We start from the raw sequence: 18,075 nt of genomic DNA, 5'->3' as shown, positions 1-18,075 counted from the left end.
TAGGCACAAATTGGGAGAAAATGTGCCTAAGGAAGCAGTTTTAAAGGGAGGTCATCTCGGACTCTTATCTATTCTTTATCATTGTGCTAGGAGAGTCGCTGGTTTGAGGGAAACACCATCCATCTTTTGCATCCTGAGATGCCAGTGAGCCTTATCCAAAAGTTAGACAAATAGATCCTGTTAGATGTGATTTCAAATCCTTTCAGAAAATATTAACTACCCGATTATGTGCAGCCCAATTTCCTATAACAATATCACCATAATGCATATTTCCAAGCATGTCACTGTGTTCCATTGGCCCCGTCCCTTTCCCACAGAATATAAATACCCTAAAATGGGTCTCATTAAATGAAATAATACAATGGCAGTATGAACATATATTACAGACAGTGAGATGTACTTACAGAGTGGGATGATGAAGAGAGAGGTCTGAAAGAAGGACTAAAGAATGAGCAAGTGAATGAGCGACATTTATTACCCTAACATTTTGCTGAGTGAAAAGCGTTTGTGAAGAAATCACATCAGACCAGACCTTTGGCGACTGAGAGAGACAGGCAACAGCTATCAAGAACTGAAAAATGCCAAAAGGGAGTGGCCAAGTCCACAGTTTCTATACAGTAAATAAAATAGATATAAAACGACTCCTTTTTAATGTTAATGTGTACATTTGGCCAGGTTGTTGTTACATGTTGCATCCATTTTCAGTAAAAGTGCACGTCGGGTCTTCACTTCTTGACTTCTCCAAGATCTTCAATGCTGTCGTCATCAACCTACAATGGAAAGACAGATGGTTAGTGTGTGTAATATATATCTCATTCAGGTACACACAGACTACTCGTCTATTTCCTGTAACTAACTTTTTTCAGCCATCTATGTGGCGTTGGAGAGTAAACACAGCCGTCTTACCTCAGGCCACTTTTCCTGAATGACATCGATGATGTCATCTGTAAAATCTCCCTGAATGATGATTTCATCCTCCGCCGTCACCGAGGCGCCGCAGGAGAACTTCTGGGCAAAGAATCTCTGAGCCTCTTTAAGGTCAATGTTTGCAGGGAGGAAGTCCACAGTCACAAGCAAGAAAAACAACAAGGTTAGGGTCTGTCCATGTCTTTAACAAGGTGTTTACAGTAACAGGATGTGACAGTCAGTCTTACCAAAGGTGTTCATTCCACAGACTCGGGTGACATATTTCTTCTTGGCGCGGGGGATTTTAGCTATCGTTATTTTCTGAGGGACAGTCTTCTTTTTCTGTTTGATTTGTCCTCTGCCACCTAGAGAGAGTCAGCACAGATGGGTTAGAACAGGGTTCTCCAGTGCCAGTCTTCAGACACCACCTAGCAGTTGCAAGTGCTTGTTCTACTTCAGCACTAAGACCTGATTCAACCAATGAACCCCAGTGATTTAGTCTGGAATAGAGCAAATCATATAACAAATGTTATTTGTCACAGGTGCCGAATACAAGAGGTGTAGACCTTAACGTGAAATACTAAGCAACAATGCAGTTCAAGAAATGGAGTTATGAAAATATTTGGTAAATAAACTGAAGTAAAAAACACAAAGAGTAACAATAAAATAACGAGGCTATATAAAGGGGGTACCGGTATCAAGTCAATGTGCCGGGGTACAGGTTAGTTGAGGTCATTTGTATATGTAGGTAGGGATTGTGACTATGCATAGATAATACATGCGAGTAGCAGTAGTGTAATAACACTGGGTAAAAAAAAAACACTGTAAATAGCCCGGGTGGCCATTTGATTAATTGTTCAGCAGTCTTACGGCATGGGGGTAGAAGCTGTTGAGAAGCCTTTTGGACCTAGACTTGGCGCTCCGGTACCGCATACCGTGCGGTATAGCAGAGAGAACAGTCTATGACCTGGGTGACTGGTTCTTCCTCTGACTGCCTAGTATATAGGTCCTGGATGGCAGGAGGCATGGCCCCAGTGATGTATTGGACATTACACACTACCCTCTGTAGCATTTTACAGTCAGATGCCTAGCAGTTGCCATACCTATGAACGTCATTTCCGGTCACAACTTGCAGACTTGTTTTCGAGTTGCTGTGCGTTTTGTTGCCAACCTATTTTGCTACCTGACAACTTTACGGTTTTTACTTTTAATTACCGTTTATATATATATATATATATATTTTTTTTTTTCCCTCAACTTTTTCACTCCGGACGCTTTATCTGGACACGATTCGTCAGGACCTCCAACAGCCGAAGCTAAGTAGTAACATTAACATGATGCCTTCTAATTGCAGTCGCTGTACTCGCCTTACGGCGAGGATAGCTGTGCTGCAAGCCCAGCTTCAGACGCAATCGTTAGGCAAGGGTAATTTCAGTGTAGGAAAGGATGAAACAGCGTCTGTGCCACCAGTAAGTACAGATAGTAGTATAAATCCCCTGGCACAGTCCCCGCAGCCGGACAACTTTCTCACGGTTTCTGGAAGGAAATGCTGTAGGAACGCTCAACCGGTGTCGCTCATTCAGCCGACAGAAACTTTCAACCGGTTTTCCCCATTAAGCAGCGAGTCGGAGTCAGAGGCCGAGTCTTCTCTGGTCTCTACTCCTCTCGTTACGGGGTCTGAGACGCCGAAGCTTCCCACCATTAGCTCTGACAAATTGAAAACTCTAGTCATTGGCGACTCCATTACCCGCAGTATTAGACTTAAAACGAATCATCCAGCGATCATACACTGTGAGCCCGGGGGGCAGGGCTACCGACGTTAAGGCTAATCTGAAGATGGTGCTGGCTAAAGCTAAAACTGGCGAGTGTAGAGAGTATAGAGATATTGTTATCCACGTCGGCACCAACGATGTTAGGATGAAACAGTCAGAGATCACCAAGCGCAACATAGCTTCTGCGTGTAAATCAGCTAGAAAGATGTGTCGGCATCGAGTAATTGTCTCTGGCCCCCTCCCAGTTAGGGGGAGTGATGAGCTCTACAGCAGAGTCTCACAACTCAATCGCTGGTTGAAAACTGTTTTCTGCCCCTCCCAAAAGATAGAATTTGTAGATAATTGGCCCTCTTTCTGGGACTCACCCACAAACAGGACCAAGCCTGACCTGCTGAGGAGTGACGGACTCCATCCTAGTTGGAGGGGTGCTCTCATCTTATCTACCAACATAGACAGGGCTCTAACTCCTCTAGCTCCACAATGAAATAGGGTGCAGGCCAGGCAGCAGGCTGTTAGCCAGCCTGCCAGCATAGCGGAGTCTGCCACTAGCATAGTCAGTGTAGTCAGCTCAGCTATCACCATTGAGACCGTGTCTGTGCCTCGACCTGGGTTGGGCAAAACTAAACATGGCAGTGTTCGCCTTAGCAATCTCACTAGGATAATGATGATACCTCACATCTCAAAATAGGGCTACTTAATGTTAGATCCCTTACTTCAAAGGCAATTATAGTCAATGAACTAATCACTGATCATAATCTTGATGTGATTGGCCTGACTGAAACATGGCTTAAACCTGATGAATTTACTGTGTTAAATGAGGCCTCACCTCCTGGCTACACTAGTGACCATATCCCCCGTGCATCCCGCAAAGGCGGAGGTGTTGCTAACATTTACGATAGCAAATTTAAATTTACAAAAAAAAAATGGCGTTTTCGTCTTTTGAGCTTCTAGTCATGAAATCTATGCAGCCTACTCAATCACTTTTTATAGCTACTGTTTACAGGCCTCCTGGGCCATATACAGCGTTCCTCACTGAATTCCCTGAATTCCTATCGGACCTTGTAGTCATAGCAGATAATATTCTAATCTTTGGTGACTTTAATATTCACATGGAAAAGTCCACAGACCCACTCCAAAAGGCTTTCGGAGCCATCATCGACTCGGTTTTGTCCAACAACAGAGGTGTTAGACCTTGACAATCATGTGATACCGCAAATCAATGTTTTAGGAATTGGCCATGAGCATGTATAGATCACTAGAATAGGGTGCCATTGGGCCTCCCGGGTGGGGCAGTGGTTAAGGGCGCTGTACTGCGAGAGACTCTGGGTTCGCGCCCAGGCTCTGTCGCGACCGGGAGGTCCGTGAAGAATAGGGAATAGGGTGCCATTTTGGAAAATGCCCAGTAGTTTTTACCGCCACAATACTGGACTTTCTTTGGGCACTGTGTGTCTGGGTCAGCACTCCCATGATGGCCTGCTTTGTTTTCTGGTGAACACGTCTCTGCATTCTCAGAAGTAGCCATTACAGATTATCTGAACACAGAGGGAAAAAAGGTTAATTGGATAAAGTATACCTTCAAATCGAACAAAAAGTGAGAATCAGCCTTTCACCAGACAACTTGGATCCTGGACCCTCGACAATGGATTGGTCTGAGGACAGCAAACCCGCATTGTCAAAGCACTAAAAACAGATCCTTGTCGTGGCCTGCCATGTCACAGTGAACATGGACTGCCACTTTAATCAATGCATAACACCTAACTCACCATGAAAACTGTTGCAATATATTTGACTGATGATGCTACTCCTGCTGCTATTGTAGTTACTTTGCACTCAATACATTTGTATTTATATTACCTTTATTTAACTAGGCAAGTCAGTTAAGAACAAATTCTTATTTTCAATGACAGCCTAGGAACAGTAGGTTAACAGCCTTGTTCAGGGGCAGAAGGCCAGTAAGTTATTATAATGCTCATAGTAAATACTTGAATTTAGGGGGGTAAATACCCAACCGATGTGCAGTACGAAAAACTAGGCAGCCATTTCCTAAGTTGCGTCACCGGAAGCCCTTTCCAACAGTCTTGAAGAAGTTCCCACATATGTTGAGCACATGTTGGCTGGTTAGTTTGCTTTGGGTCATTGTCCTGTTGAAAAACAAATGATAGTCCCACTAAGCACAACCAGATGGGATTGCGTATCGCTGTAGAATGCTGTGGTATCCATGCTGGTTAAGTGTGCCTTGAATTCTAAATAAATCATAGACAGTGTCACCAGCAAAGCACCCCCACACCATCACAACTCCTCCTCCATGCTTTACTGTGGGAACCACACATGCAGAGATCATCCGTTCACCTACTCTGCGTCTCACAAAGACACGCCGGTTGGAACCAAAAGTCTCCAATTTGGACTAATCAAACTAAACAACAGAATTCCACAGGTCTAATGTCCATTGCTCATATTTCTTGGCCAAGCAAGTCTCTTCTTCTCATTGGTGTCCTTTAGAGGTGGTTTTGAAGTTTGCAATTCGACCATGAAGGCCTGATTCACGCAGTCTCCTCTCAACAGTTGATGTTGAGATGTGTCTGTTACTTGAACTCTGTGAAGCATTTATTTGGGCTGCAATCTGAGGTGCAGTTAATTGTCGATTTCTGAGGCTGGTAACACTAATGAACTTATTGTCTGCAAGGTTCTTCCTTTCCTGTAGCGGTCCTCATGAGAGCCAGTGTCATCATGGCGCTTCATGGTTTTTGCGACTTCACTTGAAGAAACATTCAAAGTTCTATAGATTTTCCGTATTGACTGACATTCATGTCTTAAAGTAATGGTGGACTGTCATTATTCTTAGCTTATTTGAGCTGTTCTTGCCGTAATATGGACATGGTCTTTTACCAGATAGGGCTATCTTCTGTGTACTCCTCCCTCCTACCTTGTCACAACTGATTGGCTGAAATGCATTAAGAAGGAAAGAAATTCCCCAAAAAATTTTTAACAAGGAACACCTGTTATTTGAAATGCATTCCAGGTGATTACCTCCTGAAGCTGGTTGAGAGAATGCCAAGAGTCTGCGAAGCTGTATCCTCATACCCCCGCACACCTCATACCCCCGCACATCCACTCGGTACTGGTACCCCTTTGTATAGCCATCATTCCTCATTACTCATTGTGTTTTTATTATTACGTGTTTTACTTTTCTAATATTGCTCTATTTTCTTTCTCTCTGCATTGTTGGGAAGGGCCCATTAGTAAGCATTTCACTGTTAGTCCACACCTGTTGTTTACAAAGCATGTAACAAATACAATTTGATTTGCTAGCTGCTCAACCAAAATATACTGTGCAGTATTGTGTTCAAGTAAACGGAATACTTTTATTTTGAAACGTTTTTAGACCTGTTAATGCTGCTTAATGTCGCTAAAAGACGCTGATTTCACAGAGCTACCCTGCCCAGTTAGTTTTCTCGAGCAGCCTGCCCTTCCCAGCGCCAGACTGTGACGTCACCTGCGAAGCATCCTCTCTTTCTCTCATCTGTCTGAACGTTCTCCATCCACCCACCAACTGCGGTATAGGCATAACTAAACACTGGCCAAATATAATAAAACGTTTATATATTATATATATATATATATACAGTGATAATTAAAATCATATTGTACATGTTATAGAACAACATGTATTCACATTTGCTATTATGAAAACACATTGCCAGTGTACTTACTAAACCATAGACAACCTCACAAAACACATTTGTCTCACTTGGAAAGTCAGTGTATTTGACATCTTTCAATGAAAATAATCTCTCTGGAAATAATCTACTTGAATCATTGGTTTGTGGAAATCACAATGAATTAGTGTGCTTGCTGAAGGAAAGACCACTCTAGATTTATTATGCACAGTTCAGACACAGAACTTATGGCAAGTCAAACTGAATAAAATTAAGAGCGGGCTGGCAAGGTTGAGAGTTATTCTTGACATGGGATTGGTTTCAACCAACCGCTCCTCAACACCCAAGGCTTCCTAGTTGGATTTGGGTCGAATTCAGGCATAGCAGTGAAATAACGAAAAAAGCCAATAAAGACGATTCACACACCTGTTCAGTGATGAAGTTAATGTTTTAAACAGTGAATATGATTGCTGTAATGTGTCTTGGCTAATGTAACGTGTCTTCAGATTTCATGACTCCCTTATACTAAGGAATCGTAGTCTCCTCATCCCTTAAATAAACCATGAGATATGTGAGAGAGCAATATTACTGTGCAATGCAGACATTCTATTTTCTCCCGCAAAACTATTTGTTTATTGATGTAGTGCCAATTGGCTATGAATGTTTCCACTTCTTTTGAGAAGTCTGTTTTTACCGTCAGTTGCTGGTTTCAAAGAGCACAAAAAATGTCAAAAACCATGAGCCTTTTAGCAATTCAACCTCCACAGAAACCATCTTAATATGCATTACCATTTCTCCCGACACTGCTCTCGAAAACTTTTATCAAATATAATTTATTTTAATTAGCATACATTTGCATAAACTGTAATGTTTTTAAAGTCAAACAACAACACAGTGGTAGACATTTTAAATGCTACTGCTCTTTCACCATTTCAGCTACAAACATTGAAACAAAAACAAAAACATTACTTTATACATTATAACTATTTAGATCATTATTCATTATCATAAATAACCCACCAACAGTAATATTTACTCTTGAACTGTTAAAGCTAGAGACACTAAATTAACTTTCTGTTAAAGGTAGAGACACTAATTTAACTTTCTCATGTTATCAATCAAAACAATCTTTCCACCTATCTGTAATTTTTGAACTATAACAATAAAAAATATGCATAAATTAACATGGTTTTGAATGAGAAACATAGTAATACAGTGGTAGCTATTCAAAACGGTCCTGCTTCTAAACCAATGAAGCTACAACAGCTTTAAAACATTCAGGCTATAAAACATGCAGGCTATCCTAACATCAAATTTCCTATAACCCTTTATGAACTATTTTGATTTGCATAAATTAGCATAACACTTCATGGATTCAATGCCAACCATAAGAACACAGTGGTAGACAATTTAAAAGCTACTGCTTTTTAACAATTTCAGCTACAAACATTAAAACAACTAACATTAGTATAAAATAACCACCAACACCAATAGTAACTCTTGAACTGTTCAAGCTAGAGACACCGAACCAACTTCACATGTTCAGGCTATCCTATTCTATCAAATAATCAAATCAAATCTGCCTACTTTTTCAACTATAACCAGTCACTATCATTGCTACTGCAGTCACTATCACTACTATAACTTATTTCACAACCAAAAATACTTTAAGACAAGCTAGCAAGCACACACATTTTCTTTAGGAAATGTACTTTTCTAGTTCACAAGGAATTTACTTGAATCACCAGCAAATAGACAAAACTCAAAGACAAAGGATTGTAAAATATGAAATATTACATTAAAGATTCCACTGTTATACTGCAAACAAAATCTTAATTGAGCGAACCAATTAATGAATTTCTACTTTTAGCTACAGAACATCAACATAACATAAAAATGTTAAGATTTGCATCTAACAGACAACTATCTCCACCTTCCTTGACTTCCTTCACATCTGGTTAATATTCTTTAGAACACACCATATTCCACTAGAGTAGAAGAAGAAAAATCACACAAAGTCAGATATTTTGCTCTCCTGGGTACCTTTTCATAAAAGCGTCTCAGAGTAAGCCTAGGACTGCTGATCTAGGATCAGTTTTGTATTTTACATCACAATGAATAAGTCTGAGACGCTTTGCGAGTATAGGCCCTCACCCTGGACCTGTGATTGGAAGTTACTACTCCTCCCTGACACTGTATTTGCACTGCTGATCTCGGTCCCAGTCTCAGGCAAGGCTGGCGGTACCTCCTCCTCTTTCCTCCCCAGCAGTCTGTTGAACAGCTTCTGGAAGTTCCCACTGAAGGCAGAGCTGGAGAAGTAGTACACAATGGGGTTCAGCACGCTGTTGAAGTAGGTGAAACACACAGAAGTGTAGAACGCCAAACTGGCCTCTTTGAAATAATGGCACTCGTTATACCAGGCCTTGAGGATCCACACAGCGATCCGAGACACTGTACTGGGGAAGAAGCAAATTATGAAGATGAGTGCCACGGCCATGACAAACTGCACCGCACGTTTGATCTTCCCCCCGGTGTCGATCGTCTTGTTCTTCAGCTGCCAGGTGATGCAGACCGTGCAGAAGGTGACAATGGCAGTGGGCAAAAAGAACTGGGTCACGTATAAGGTGTTGTGCCACGTAGACAGCGGGCTGAAGCCCATGCAGATGTTGAAGCTCTCGCACTGTGTCTGGTTGTTGCGGTAGAATAAGTGTTCGTTGGTCAGCAGGTACCCGGTTGCAGCGATGATCATCCCCCACAGGCCCAGAGACACCCACAGAGCATAATTCAGGCCCATCCGGTTGATCTTGTTCATGGGGTGAACGATCTTGAGGTAACGGTCGACAGCCACTGCAGTGAGGAAGAAGATGCCAGCGCCGCGGTTGGCCGTCAACATGAACAGCATAATCCGGCACATGGCATCACCATGGATCCAGTGCTCCCCGCGTCGGTAGTAGTCGGCTCTGAATGGAAGCCAGAACAGGACGATGGAGTCGGCAACGGCCAGCTGTGTGAGGTAGACAGAGTTGGGCTTCCAGGTGTCCATGTGGAAAATAAACATCCACAGAGCCATAACATTCCCCATCAGCCCAAACATGAACTCCAGCACCAGGATGGGAGGCAGGACATGGTCCAGGATGGGAGACTCAAAGGCGCAGCAGTCATCTTCTGTAGAAGTGAAGTTTGCCATGGGTCAAACGATACACTTTTAACAGGAGAGACTGTCTGTGTGCTGCTTTGCTCCTCTCTGAAAATAGTAAATATTGATAGTGTTGTCTAGGCATCTCCTACATTTGACCGGGGATTTTGTTTGCAGTCATGCAAACGATCTTCCGGTGCCAACCATGTGGAAAGTGTGTGTGGGTGTGCAGTGTGTTCTCTTATGGAGCTCTGTAGGCAGATGGCTCTGAGTGAGGACACCAACAGCCCAGGGATTATGGGGTGTAGAGTCCCAAAGACCCTCCCCATTATTGATTAAGGGGACCTTAAGATGAATATGCTTGTCTCACTATTGTACTGTTGCTATGTGTCTGACACTATACCTTCCACAAACTATTTTCATCTTTGTGGTTAAGCCCTTAACCTGCAGGCTGGGTGTGAGTCAGACCGAAACTAGATAGAAGTAACAAGTGTCTCATTTTGACATTTTGATCTTGTGTAAAGTGGTCAATGCTAATGAATTAAGAAAATGTACTGTACTAGGTTACCTCAGCTTATTGCAGCACATATACCCTGAAGTAGATGATCACACCATCAGGGAAGTGATCAAAGTATATAATCAGCTGCGCCCTTTGGTTGGTTGCAGAACTTACTGTGAAACATGCATGCTGTGCTTCCATTGTTAACTTCTCTCTGCAATTGCATTAATGAAGGTTTGATTTATTTAAAGAAGAGTCTGACTGCTGATTTCACCAATAAGCCAATGATTGACAAGGAACCTACCCCGACAGGGGTCATTATAAAACTATTATGCTGTTGGAAAGATCATACTCGTGGGTACATAAGGGAGCGCAAGGGTTCCCAGAATACAGTTAACTTAAAGGTCACGACATCTGGTCTGGTTCAGTAGGCACAAATTGGAAGAAAATGTGCCTAAGGAAGCAGTTTTAAAGGGAGGTCGTCTCGGACTCTTATCTATTCTTTATCATTGTGCTAGGAGAGTCGCTGGTTTGAGGGAAACACCATCCATCTTTTGCATCCTGAAATAATACAATGGCAGTATGAACATATATTACAGACAGTGAGATGTACTTACAGAGTGGGATGATGAAGAGAGAGGTCTGAAAGAAGGACTAAAGAATGAGCAAGTGAATGAGCGACATTTATTACCCTAACATTTTGCTGAGTGAAAAGCGTTTGGGAAGGAATCACATCAGACCAGACCTTTGGCGACTGAGAGAGACAGGCAGCAGCTATCAAGAACTGAAAAATGCCAAAAGGGAGTGGCCAAGTCCACAGTTTCTATACAGTAAATAAAATAGATATAAAACGACTCCTTTTTAATGTTAATGTGTACATTTGGCCAGGTTGTTGTTACATGTTGCATCCATTTTCAGTAAAAGTGCACGTCGGGTCTTCACTTCTTGACTTCTCCAAGATCTTCAATGCTGTCGTCATCCACCTACAATGGAAAGACAGATGGTTAGTGTGTGTAATATATATCTCATTCAGGTACACACAGACTACTCGTCTATTTCCTGTAACTAACTTTTTTCAGCCATCTATGTGGCGTTGGAGAGTAAATACAGCCGTCTTACCTCAGGCCACTTTTCCTGAATGACATCGATGATGTCATCTGTAAAATCTCCCTGAATGATGATTTCATCCTCCGCCGTCACCGAGGCGCCGCAGGAGAACTTCTGGGCAAAGAATCTCTGAGCCTCTTTAAGGTCAATGTCTGCAGGGAGGAAGTCCAGTCACAAGCAAGAAAAACAACAAGGTTAGGGTCTGTCCATGTCTTTAACAAGGTGTTTACAGTAACAGGATGTGACAGTCAGTCTTACCAAAGGTGTTCATTCCACAGACTCGGGTGACATATTTCTTCTTGGCGCGGGGGATTTTAGCTATCGTTATTTTCTGAGGGACAGTCTTCTTTTTCTGTTTGATCTGTCCTCTGCCACCTAGAGAGAGTCAGCACAGATGGGTTAGAACAGGGTTCTCCAATGCCAGTCTTCAGACACCCCTTAGCAGTTGCAAGTGCTTGTTCTACTTCAGCACTAAGACCTGATTCAACCAATGAACCCCAGTGATTTAGTCTGGAATAGAGCAAATCATATAACAAATGTTATTTGTCACAGGTGCCGAATACAAGAGGTGTAGACCTTAACGTGAAATACTAACCAACAATGCAGTTCAAGAAATGGAGTTATGAAAATATTTGGTAAATAAACTGAAGTAAAAAACACAAAGAGTAACAATAAAATAACGAGGCTATATAAAGGGGGTACCGGTATCAAGTCAATGTGCCGGGGTACAGGTTAGTTGAGGTCATTTGTATATGTAGGTAGGGGTTGTGACTATGCATAGATAATACATGCGAGTAGCAGTAGTGTAAAAACACTGGGTAAAAAAAAAAACACTATGTAAATAGCCCGGGTGGCCATTTGATTAATTGTTCAGCAGTCTTACGGCATGGGGGTAGAAGCTGTTGAAAGCAACCAGCTTTCAATGGTGCAGCTGTAGAACTTTGAGGATCTGGGGACTCATGCCAAATCTTTTCAGGCTCCTGAGGAGGAAAAGATGTTGTCGTGCCCTCTTCATGATTGTCTTGGTGTGTTTGGACCATGAGTTTGTTGGTGATGTGGACACCAAAGAATTTGAAGCTCTCAACCTGCTCCTCTACAACCCTGTTGATGTGAATGTGGCGTGTTCGGCCCTCCTTTTCCTGTAGTCCATGATCAGCTCCTTTGTCTTGCTCATGTTGAGGGAGAGGTTGTTGTCCTGGCACGCCACTGCCAGGTACTGACCTCTGACCTCTCCCTATAGGCTGTATCATCGTTGGCGGTTATCAGGCCTACCACTGTTGTGTCGTCAGCAAACTTAATGATGGTGTTGGAGTCGTGCTTGAACTGGGAGTACAGGATGGGACTAAGCACGCACCCCTGATGGCTCCCCGTGTTGAGGATCAGCGTGACATGTGTTCTTGCCTACCCTTACCACCTGGGGGCGGCCCGTCAGGAAGTCCAGGATCCAGTTGCAGAGGGAGGATTTTAGTCCCATGGTCCTTTCTTAGTGATGAGCTTTGTGGGCACTGTGGTGTTGAACATTGAGCTGTAGTCAATGAAAAGCATTATCACCTGGGTGTTCATTTTGTCCAGTTGGGAAAGGGCATTGTGGAGTGCGATTGCGTCATCTGTGGATCTGTTAGGGAGGTATACGAATTGGGTCTAGGTTTTCCGGGATGGTGTTGATGTGAGCCATGACCAGCATTTCAAAGCACTACCGACATGAGTGGTACGGCCGTAGTCATTTAGTTAGGTGACCTTCGCATTCTTGGGCACAAGGACTATGGTGGTCTGCTTGAAACATGTAGGTATTACAGATTCGGTCATGGAGAGCTTGAAAATGTCAGTGAAGACACTTGCCAGTTGGTCCGCGCATGCTGGTCCGAGCATGCTCTGAGTACATGTCCTGGTAATCTGTCTGGATTACCCCGCGGCCTTGTGAATGTTGACCTGTTTAAAAGGTCTTGCTCACATCGGCTATGGAAAGCGTAATCACACAGTTGTCCGGAACAGCTGGTACTTCCATGCATGATTCAGTGTTACTTGCCGGAAAACGAATAAAAAGGCATTTAGCTCATCTGGTAAACTCACGTTGCTGGGAAGCTCATAGCTGGGTTTCCCTTTGTAGACCGTAATAGTTTACAAACCCTGCCACATCTGACAAGCATCAGAGCCAGTGTAGTAAGATTCAATCTTAGTCCTGAATTGACACTCTGCCTGTTTGATGTTTCACCTGAGGGCATAATGGGATTTCTTAATCGGGATACGTACGTACGGTCACTGTGTGCAACATCGTCACTGCACTTATTGATAAAGCCGGTGACTGAGGTGGTATACACCTCAATGCCACTGGATGAATCCCGGGAACATATTCCAGTCTGTGTTAGCAAAACAGTTCTGTCGCGTAGCATCCGCATCATCTGACCACTTCCATATTGTGAGTGTCACTGGTACTTCCTGCTTTAGTTTTTGCTTGTAAGCAGGAGAATATAATTATGATCAGATTTGCCAAATGGAGAGAGAGCTTTGTACGCGTCTCTGTGTCTGCAGTAAAGGTACCTAGTTTTTCCCCCCTCTGGTTCCACATGTAACATGCTGGTAGAAATGAGGTAAAACGGATTTAAGTTTCCCTGCATTAAAGTTCCTGGCCACTAGGAGCACTGGATGAGCATTTTCTTGTTTGCTTATGGCCGTATACAGCTCGTTGATTGCGGTCTTAGTGCCAGCATCAGTTTGTGGTGGTAAAGAGATGGCTACGAAAAATATGAAAACTCTCGGTAGATAGAGTGGTCTACAGCTTATCATGAGGTATTCTACCTCTAGCGAGCAATAGACATCGCGCACCAGCTGTTATTGACAAAATAGACACACCCCACCCCTTGTCTTACCAGATGTAGCTGTTCTGTCCTGCCGATGCACAGAAAACCCAGCCAATTGTATATTATCCGTGTTGTCGTTCAGCCACGACTCGGTGAAACATAAGATATTACAGTTTCATGTCCCGTTGCTCGGATAGTCTCGAACGAAGAGCATCCTGTTTATTCTCCAGTAATTTCACGTTGGATAATAGAACGAATGGTAGAGGTGGGTTACCCACTAGCCGACAAATTCTCACAAGGCACCCCAATCTCAGCTCCCTGTATTTCCGTATATTCTTCACGCGAATGACGGGGATTTGTGCCTGGTCTCAAAGTAGTAGTAGTAGTCAGACTCATTAAAGAAAAATTATTTGTCCAGTTCGAATTGAGTAATCGGGATTCTGATATCCAGAAGCTCTTTTTGGTCACAAGACACAGTAGCAGCAACATCATGTACAAAATAAGTTAAACAATGCGACAAACACCCAAATTAGCACAAAGGCTGGGGGGTCCCTGAAGTTTGTGCTGGGATACACTGGTTTAGGATTTGAGGAAGGATGCATTCAAGAAATCAAATGAAGAGGAACTCAGACCTCTCTTCTGCTTCTTCTTTTCATCCTCCTCTCCAACAAGGGGCACCTCTACACCGCCAGTGTCCTGCTTGGAAGCATTTCCTACCGGACCAGTAAGGCATAAGAAAAAAAAGTGTTTTTAATAAGACATCATTCATTATTGCCCATCTTCCTGATAGGAAACAGAGAGAGAGAGAGAAAGAGAAACTGTGATGAAACTCACCTACACTCATCCTGGCAAACACATCTGGGAAGTTCTTCTCCAGCCACTGCCTGCATTTGGATGGCTCAGGCATGTACTCACAGTACTCTGTTGGCAAGGAGCACACTGGAAAACCAACAGAGGTGTTAGACGTTCACAATCATGTGATACCGCAAATCAATGTTTGAGGAATTGGCCATGAGCATGTATAGATCACTAGAATAGGGTGCCATTTCGGAAAATGCCCAGTAGTTCTTACCGCCACAATACTGGACTTTCTTTGGGCACTTTGTGTCTGGGTCAGCACTCCCATGATGGCCTCCTTTGTTTTCTGGTGAACACGTCTCTGCATTCTCAGTAGTAGCCATTACAGATTATCTGAACACAGAGGGGGAAAAAGGTTAATTGGATAAAGTATACCTTCAAATCGAACAAAAAGTGAGAATCAGCCTTTCACCAGACAACTTGGATCCTGGACCCTCGACAATGGATTGGTCTGAGGACAGCAAACTCGCATTGTCAAAACACTAAAAACAGATCCTTGTCGTGGCCTGCCATGTCACAGTGAACATGGACTGCCACGTCACAGTGAACATGGACTGCCACTTTAATCAATGCATAACACGTAAATCACCATGAAAACTGTTGCAATATATTTGACTGATGATGCTACTCCTGCTGCTATTGTAGTTACTTTGCACTCAATACATTTTTATTTATATTACCTTTAACTAGGCAAGTCAGTTATGAACAAATTCTTATTTTCAATGACAGCCTAGGAACAGTAGGTTAACGGCCTTGTTCAGGGGCAGAACGACAGCTATTTACCTTGTCAGCTCAGGGATTCGATCTTGCAACCATTCGGTCAACACTCTAACCACTAAGCTACCCTTGCACCCCAAATGAGTCAACAACCCCATCTTCAGCTAAGATACGTGAGGTCTAACCCATTCATAGACGCTAACTACCTGTAGCGCAGTGTTTCCCCTATATTAATTTATCAGCTGCTACGCCAAACAATAGGATGACAATTTTCCCAATATTTTGGGGGAAATCATATTTTCGGGATGGTAAAACATTCAGTGTGAACTTAAATAACAAAAACCAGATATAAAGTACATAGAAAAGATCATGGAGATATGTTTTTTCATAAGATCATCTTTGATAACTAACAATCACCATAATAAACTAGACAGTCAATCTAAAATTCCATAAATGTCATGGCAGCCCCCATTGATTTTGTCATGTTTGAGTCACTCAGCATAAGAACATGGCAAGAAGCCATGGCAAAATGTGTAGAATTGCAGGAAATTGGCTTTAAAACAGCAAATTCTCCCTCAGCCCAATGGCAACATTTCTGGAAATTAGCGTCAAAACTAAAATCTTCTTAGCTGGTTTTAGAAACATAGGGAACATATCTGCAAGAACTGTTCTCGCAAAAAAAAAAAAAGAGATTACATTTCTACAAACCATTTCAGAGTTCCCACACGGCCAGATTTCCATTTTAGAGCGCTTATTTACAGAAAACAGATGTTAGATGTAAAGTGAAATGTGACCCTCAATATCAAATAAACATCTGAATCCAACTTCTGTCAGAACCGCACCACCTGCTGTGTAGACAGTGGTAGATTTTGTGGTAGGAAGTATCGACTGAAATGCGGTGTCTAATGTCAGTCCAGGTGCATCAAATCTGGGACCAAGGCCATCAGACAGCAATCACTAGCCAGCCTCCACCCAGTACCCTGCCCTTAAAATCACTGTCACTAGCCGACTACCACCCGGTTACTCAACCCTACACCTTAGAGGCTGCTGGCCTATGTACATAGACACTGGTGAATTTAATAATGTCTGCATACTGTTTTATTAATTTCATATGTATATAGTGTATTCTAGTCAATGCCATCCTAGCCATCTACACACACACCATTCTGTCCTACGTATTCTACAGACACTAAATAGTCTATCCACATACTGTCCATGACTATGTTTACACATCCCATCACACACACACTCCGGACTCCGACATTGCTTGTCCTAATATTTAAAGGACTGTTCTTAATTCCATTAGTTTACTTTAGATCTGTGTGCATTGTTAGATATTACTGCACTGCTAGAGCTAGGAACACAAGCATTTCGCTACACCAGCAATAATATCTGCTAAATATGTGTATGCGACCAATAACATTTGATTTGATGCTGTTCGGACAAAGGTTGGATTCAGACATTTATTTGATAGCGAGGAACACATTTCACATTTGGTAAATAGAGATTATACATATGCCCTTGTTGACTGGAAACGTTATGGTGATGCTAGCTTTATTGTGGTAAGTTTTATTTTTCTCCGACGCCAGCCTCCAAAAAGATGCACCACTCAGCGAGTCCAACCAATACACAGACTCCCGATGTTGTGTTCCAAAGCTAGAGGGCTATATGTTTCTACAACCGTACTGCAATTGAGAATCGAGTCACGTTTTAGAGTATTTGGCTGTTTTGGCTGCCAGAGCCAATTCACCTCTAAACAGAACATGTAAGGTCCTTGGACTATAAGGAGCAACGTTAGTTTCCTTTAGTAAATTATTGGGCAACGTGAGGTCCTAAGCAGGGATATTTGGCACGTCATACCTTGGCCTTACCTAGTTAACATGCGGGGGAGCAATATATAGCTTGACAACAAAGAAGATGATTGTTATTCATTCACAAATAGGTAGAATTGTATGACAGCTTTCCTTACAGCTGCTGTTAAAACTCAAAATCAGGCTGTCAGACATAATTAGCCAGCTACCATTAGCTTGCTAACTTGCATGCTGCCTATGTTGGTGCCTTTACCAGATACAATTAGGATATATCCAAGTTAGATAAGCAAAAGTCGTGATAATATGGCAATGGGCGAGCTAGCTAAATTCAACAGCTGGCCAGCCAGCTAGCTAGATAATATTTTTGACAACTGGTTCCTTGGCTGAGACTTCATTCACAGCTAGTTAGCTATATATGCTAACTAACGGCGCAACTAACGTTAGATGGCACATTAGCATCACCTCCAAATCAATCAATGGAAAGACAACAACATGATACATACCCCTCGAAAACAACCTTAATATTGTTGACTGATCAACAAAACAAGCATTATTAAGTAAAGTTGAAACAGATTAATGCTCAGTTATAACAGCTTGAGCACACCTACTGCCTGATTTAGCTAGGGGTCCTGTCAATGCCTATTGGAACGCACGCTCGGCAAATAAATAACAGGTGTTCACTTAGTTGCCTGTATTATTATTTGTATAAAAATTAACCATTTGTCAACGATATATCGATAAATTGCATTTTATAACAACATTCCGATCTATTGGAAAATCAAGTAAAATATATCTTATATAAACTCCTAATATGA

At 42.4% G+C, this 18,075-nt stretch overlaps 2 protein-coding genes across 5 annotated transcripts; both read right to left on the bottom strand.

Moving 5' to 3' along the window:
• Positions 1-633: 633 nt before the first annotated feature.
• Positions 634-5,829, bottom strand: LOC109868193 (density-regulated protein-like). Its single transcript, XM_031802229.1, has 4 exons — positions 5,760-5,829; positions 1,155-1,271; positions 907-1,046; positions 634-770 (listed from the first exon to the last, which is right to left on the bottom strand). The coding sequence occupies exons 1-4, from the start codon at positions 5,827-5,829 to the stop codon at positions 726-728; spliced, it is 372 nt and encodes a 123-aa protein (XP_031658089.1). The 3' UTR covers positions 634-725.
• Positions 5,830-7,157: 1,328 nt separating this feature from the next.
• Positions 7,158-17,903, bottom strand: LOC109868305 (density-regulated protein-like). Of its 4 annotated transcripts, none has more exons than XM_020457763.2 (7): positions 17,869-17,903; positions 14,947-15,065; positions 14,709-14,813; positions 14,507-14,596; positions 11,335-11,451; positions 11,089-11,228; positions 10,632-10,952 (listed from the first exon to the last, which is right to left on the bottom strand). In XM_020457763.2, the coding sequence occupies exons 2-7, from the start codon at positions 15,053-15,055 to the stop codon at positions 10,908-10,910; spliced, it is 606 nt and encodes a 201-aa protein (XP_020313352.1). In that variant the 5' UTR covers positions 15,056-15,065; positions 17,869-17,903; the 3' UTR covers positions 10,632-10,907. The 4 variants fall into 4 exon arrangements, with proteins under 4 accessions (XP_031658877.1, XP_020313352.1, XP_020313353.1 ...); XM_020457764.2 differs by having other exon boundaries at positions 14,507-14,587; positions 17,764-17,902; XM_020457762.2 differs by having other exon boundaries at positions 17,764-17,901.
• Between the last annotated feature and the right edge of the window lie 172 nt (positions 17,904-18,075).

Source organism: Oncorhynchus kisutch, linkage group LG23, assembly GCF_002021735.2.
Source record: "Oncorhynchus kisutch isolate 150728-3 linkage group LG23, Okis_V2, whole genome shotgun sequence".
Classification (NCBI taxonomy): domain Eukaryota; kingdom Metazoa; phylum Chordata; class Actinopteri; order Salmoniformes; family Salmonidae; genus Oncorhynchus; species Oncorhynchus kisutch.
The sequence above is the reverse complement of the archived record's forward strand: the minus strand, read 5'-3'. Positions and strand labels throughout refer to the sequence as shown.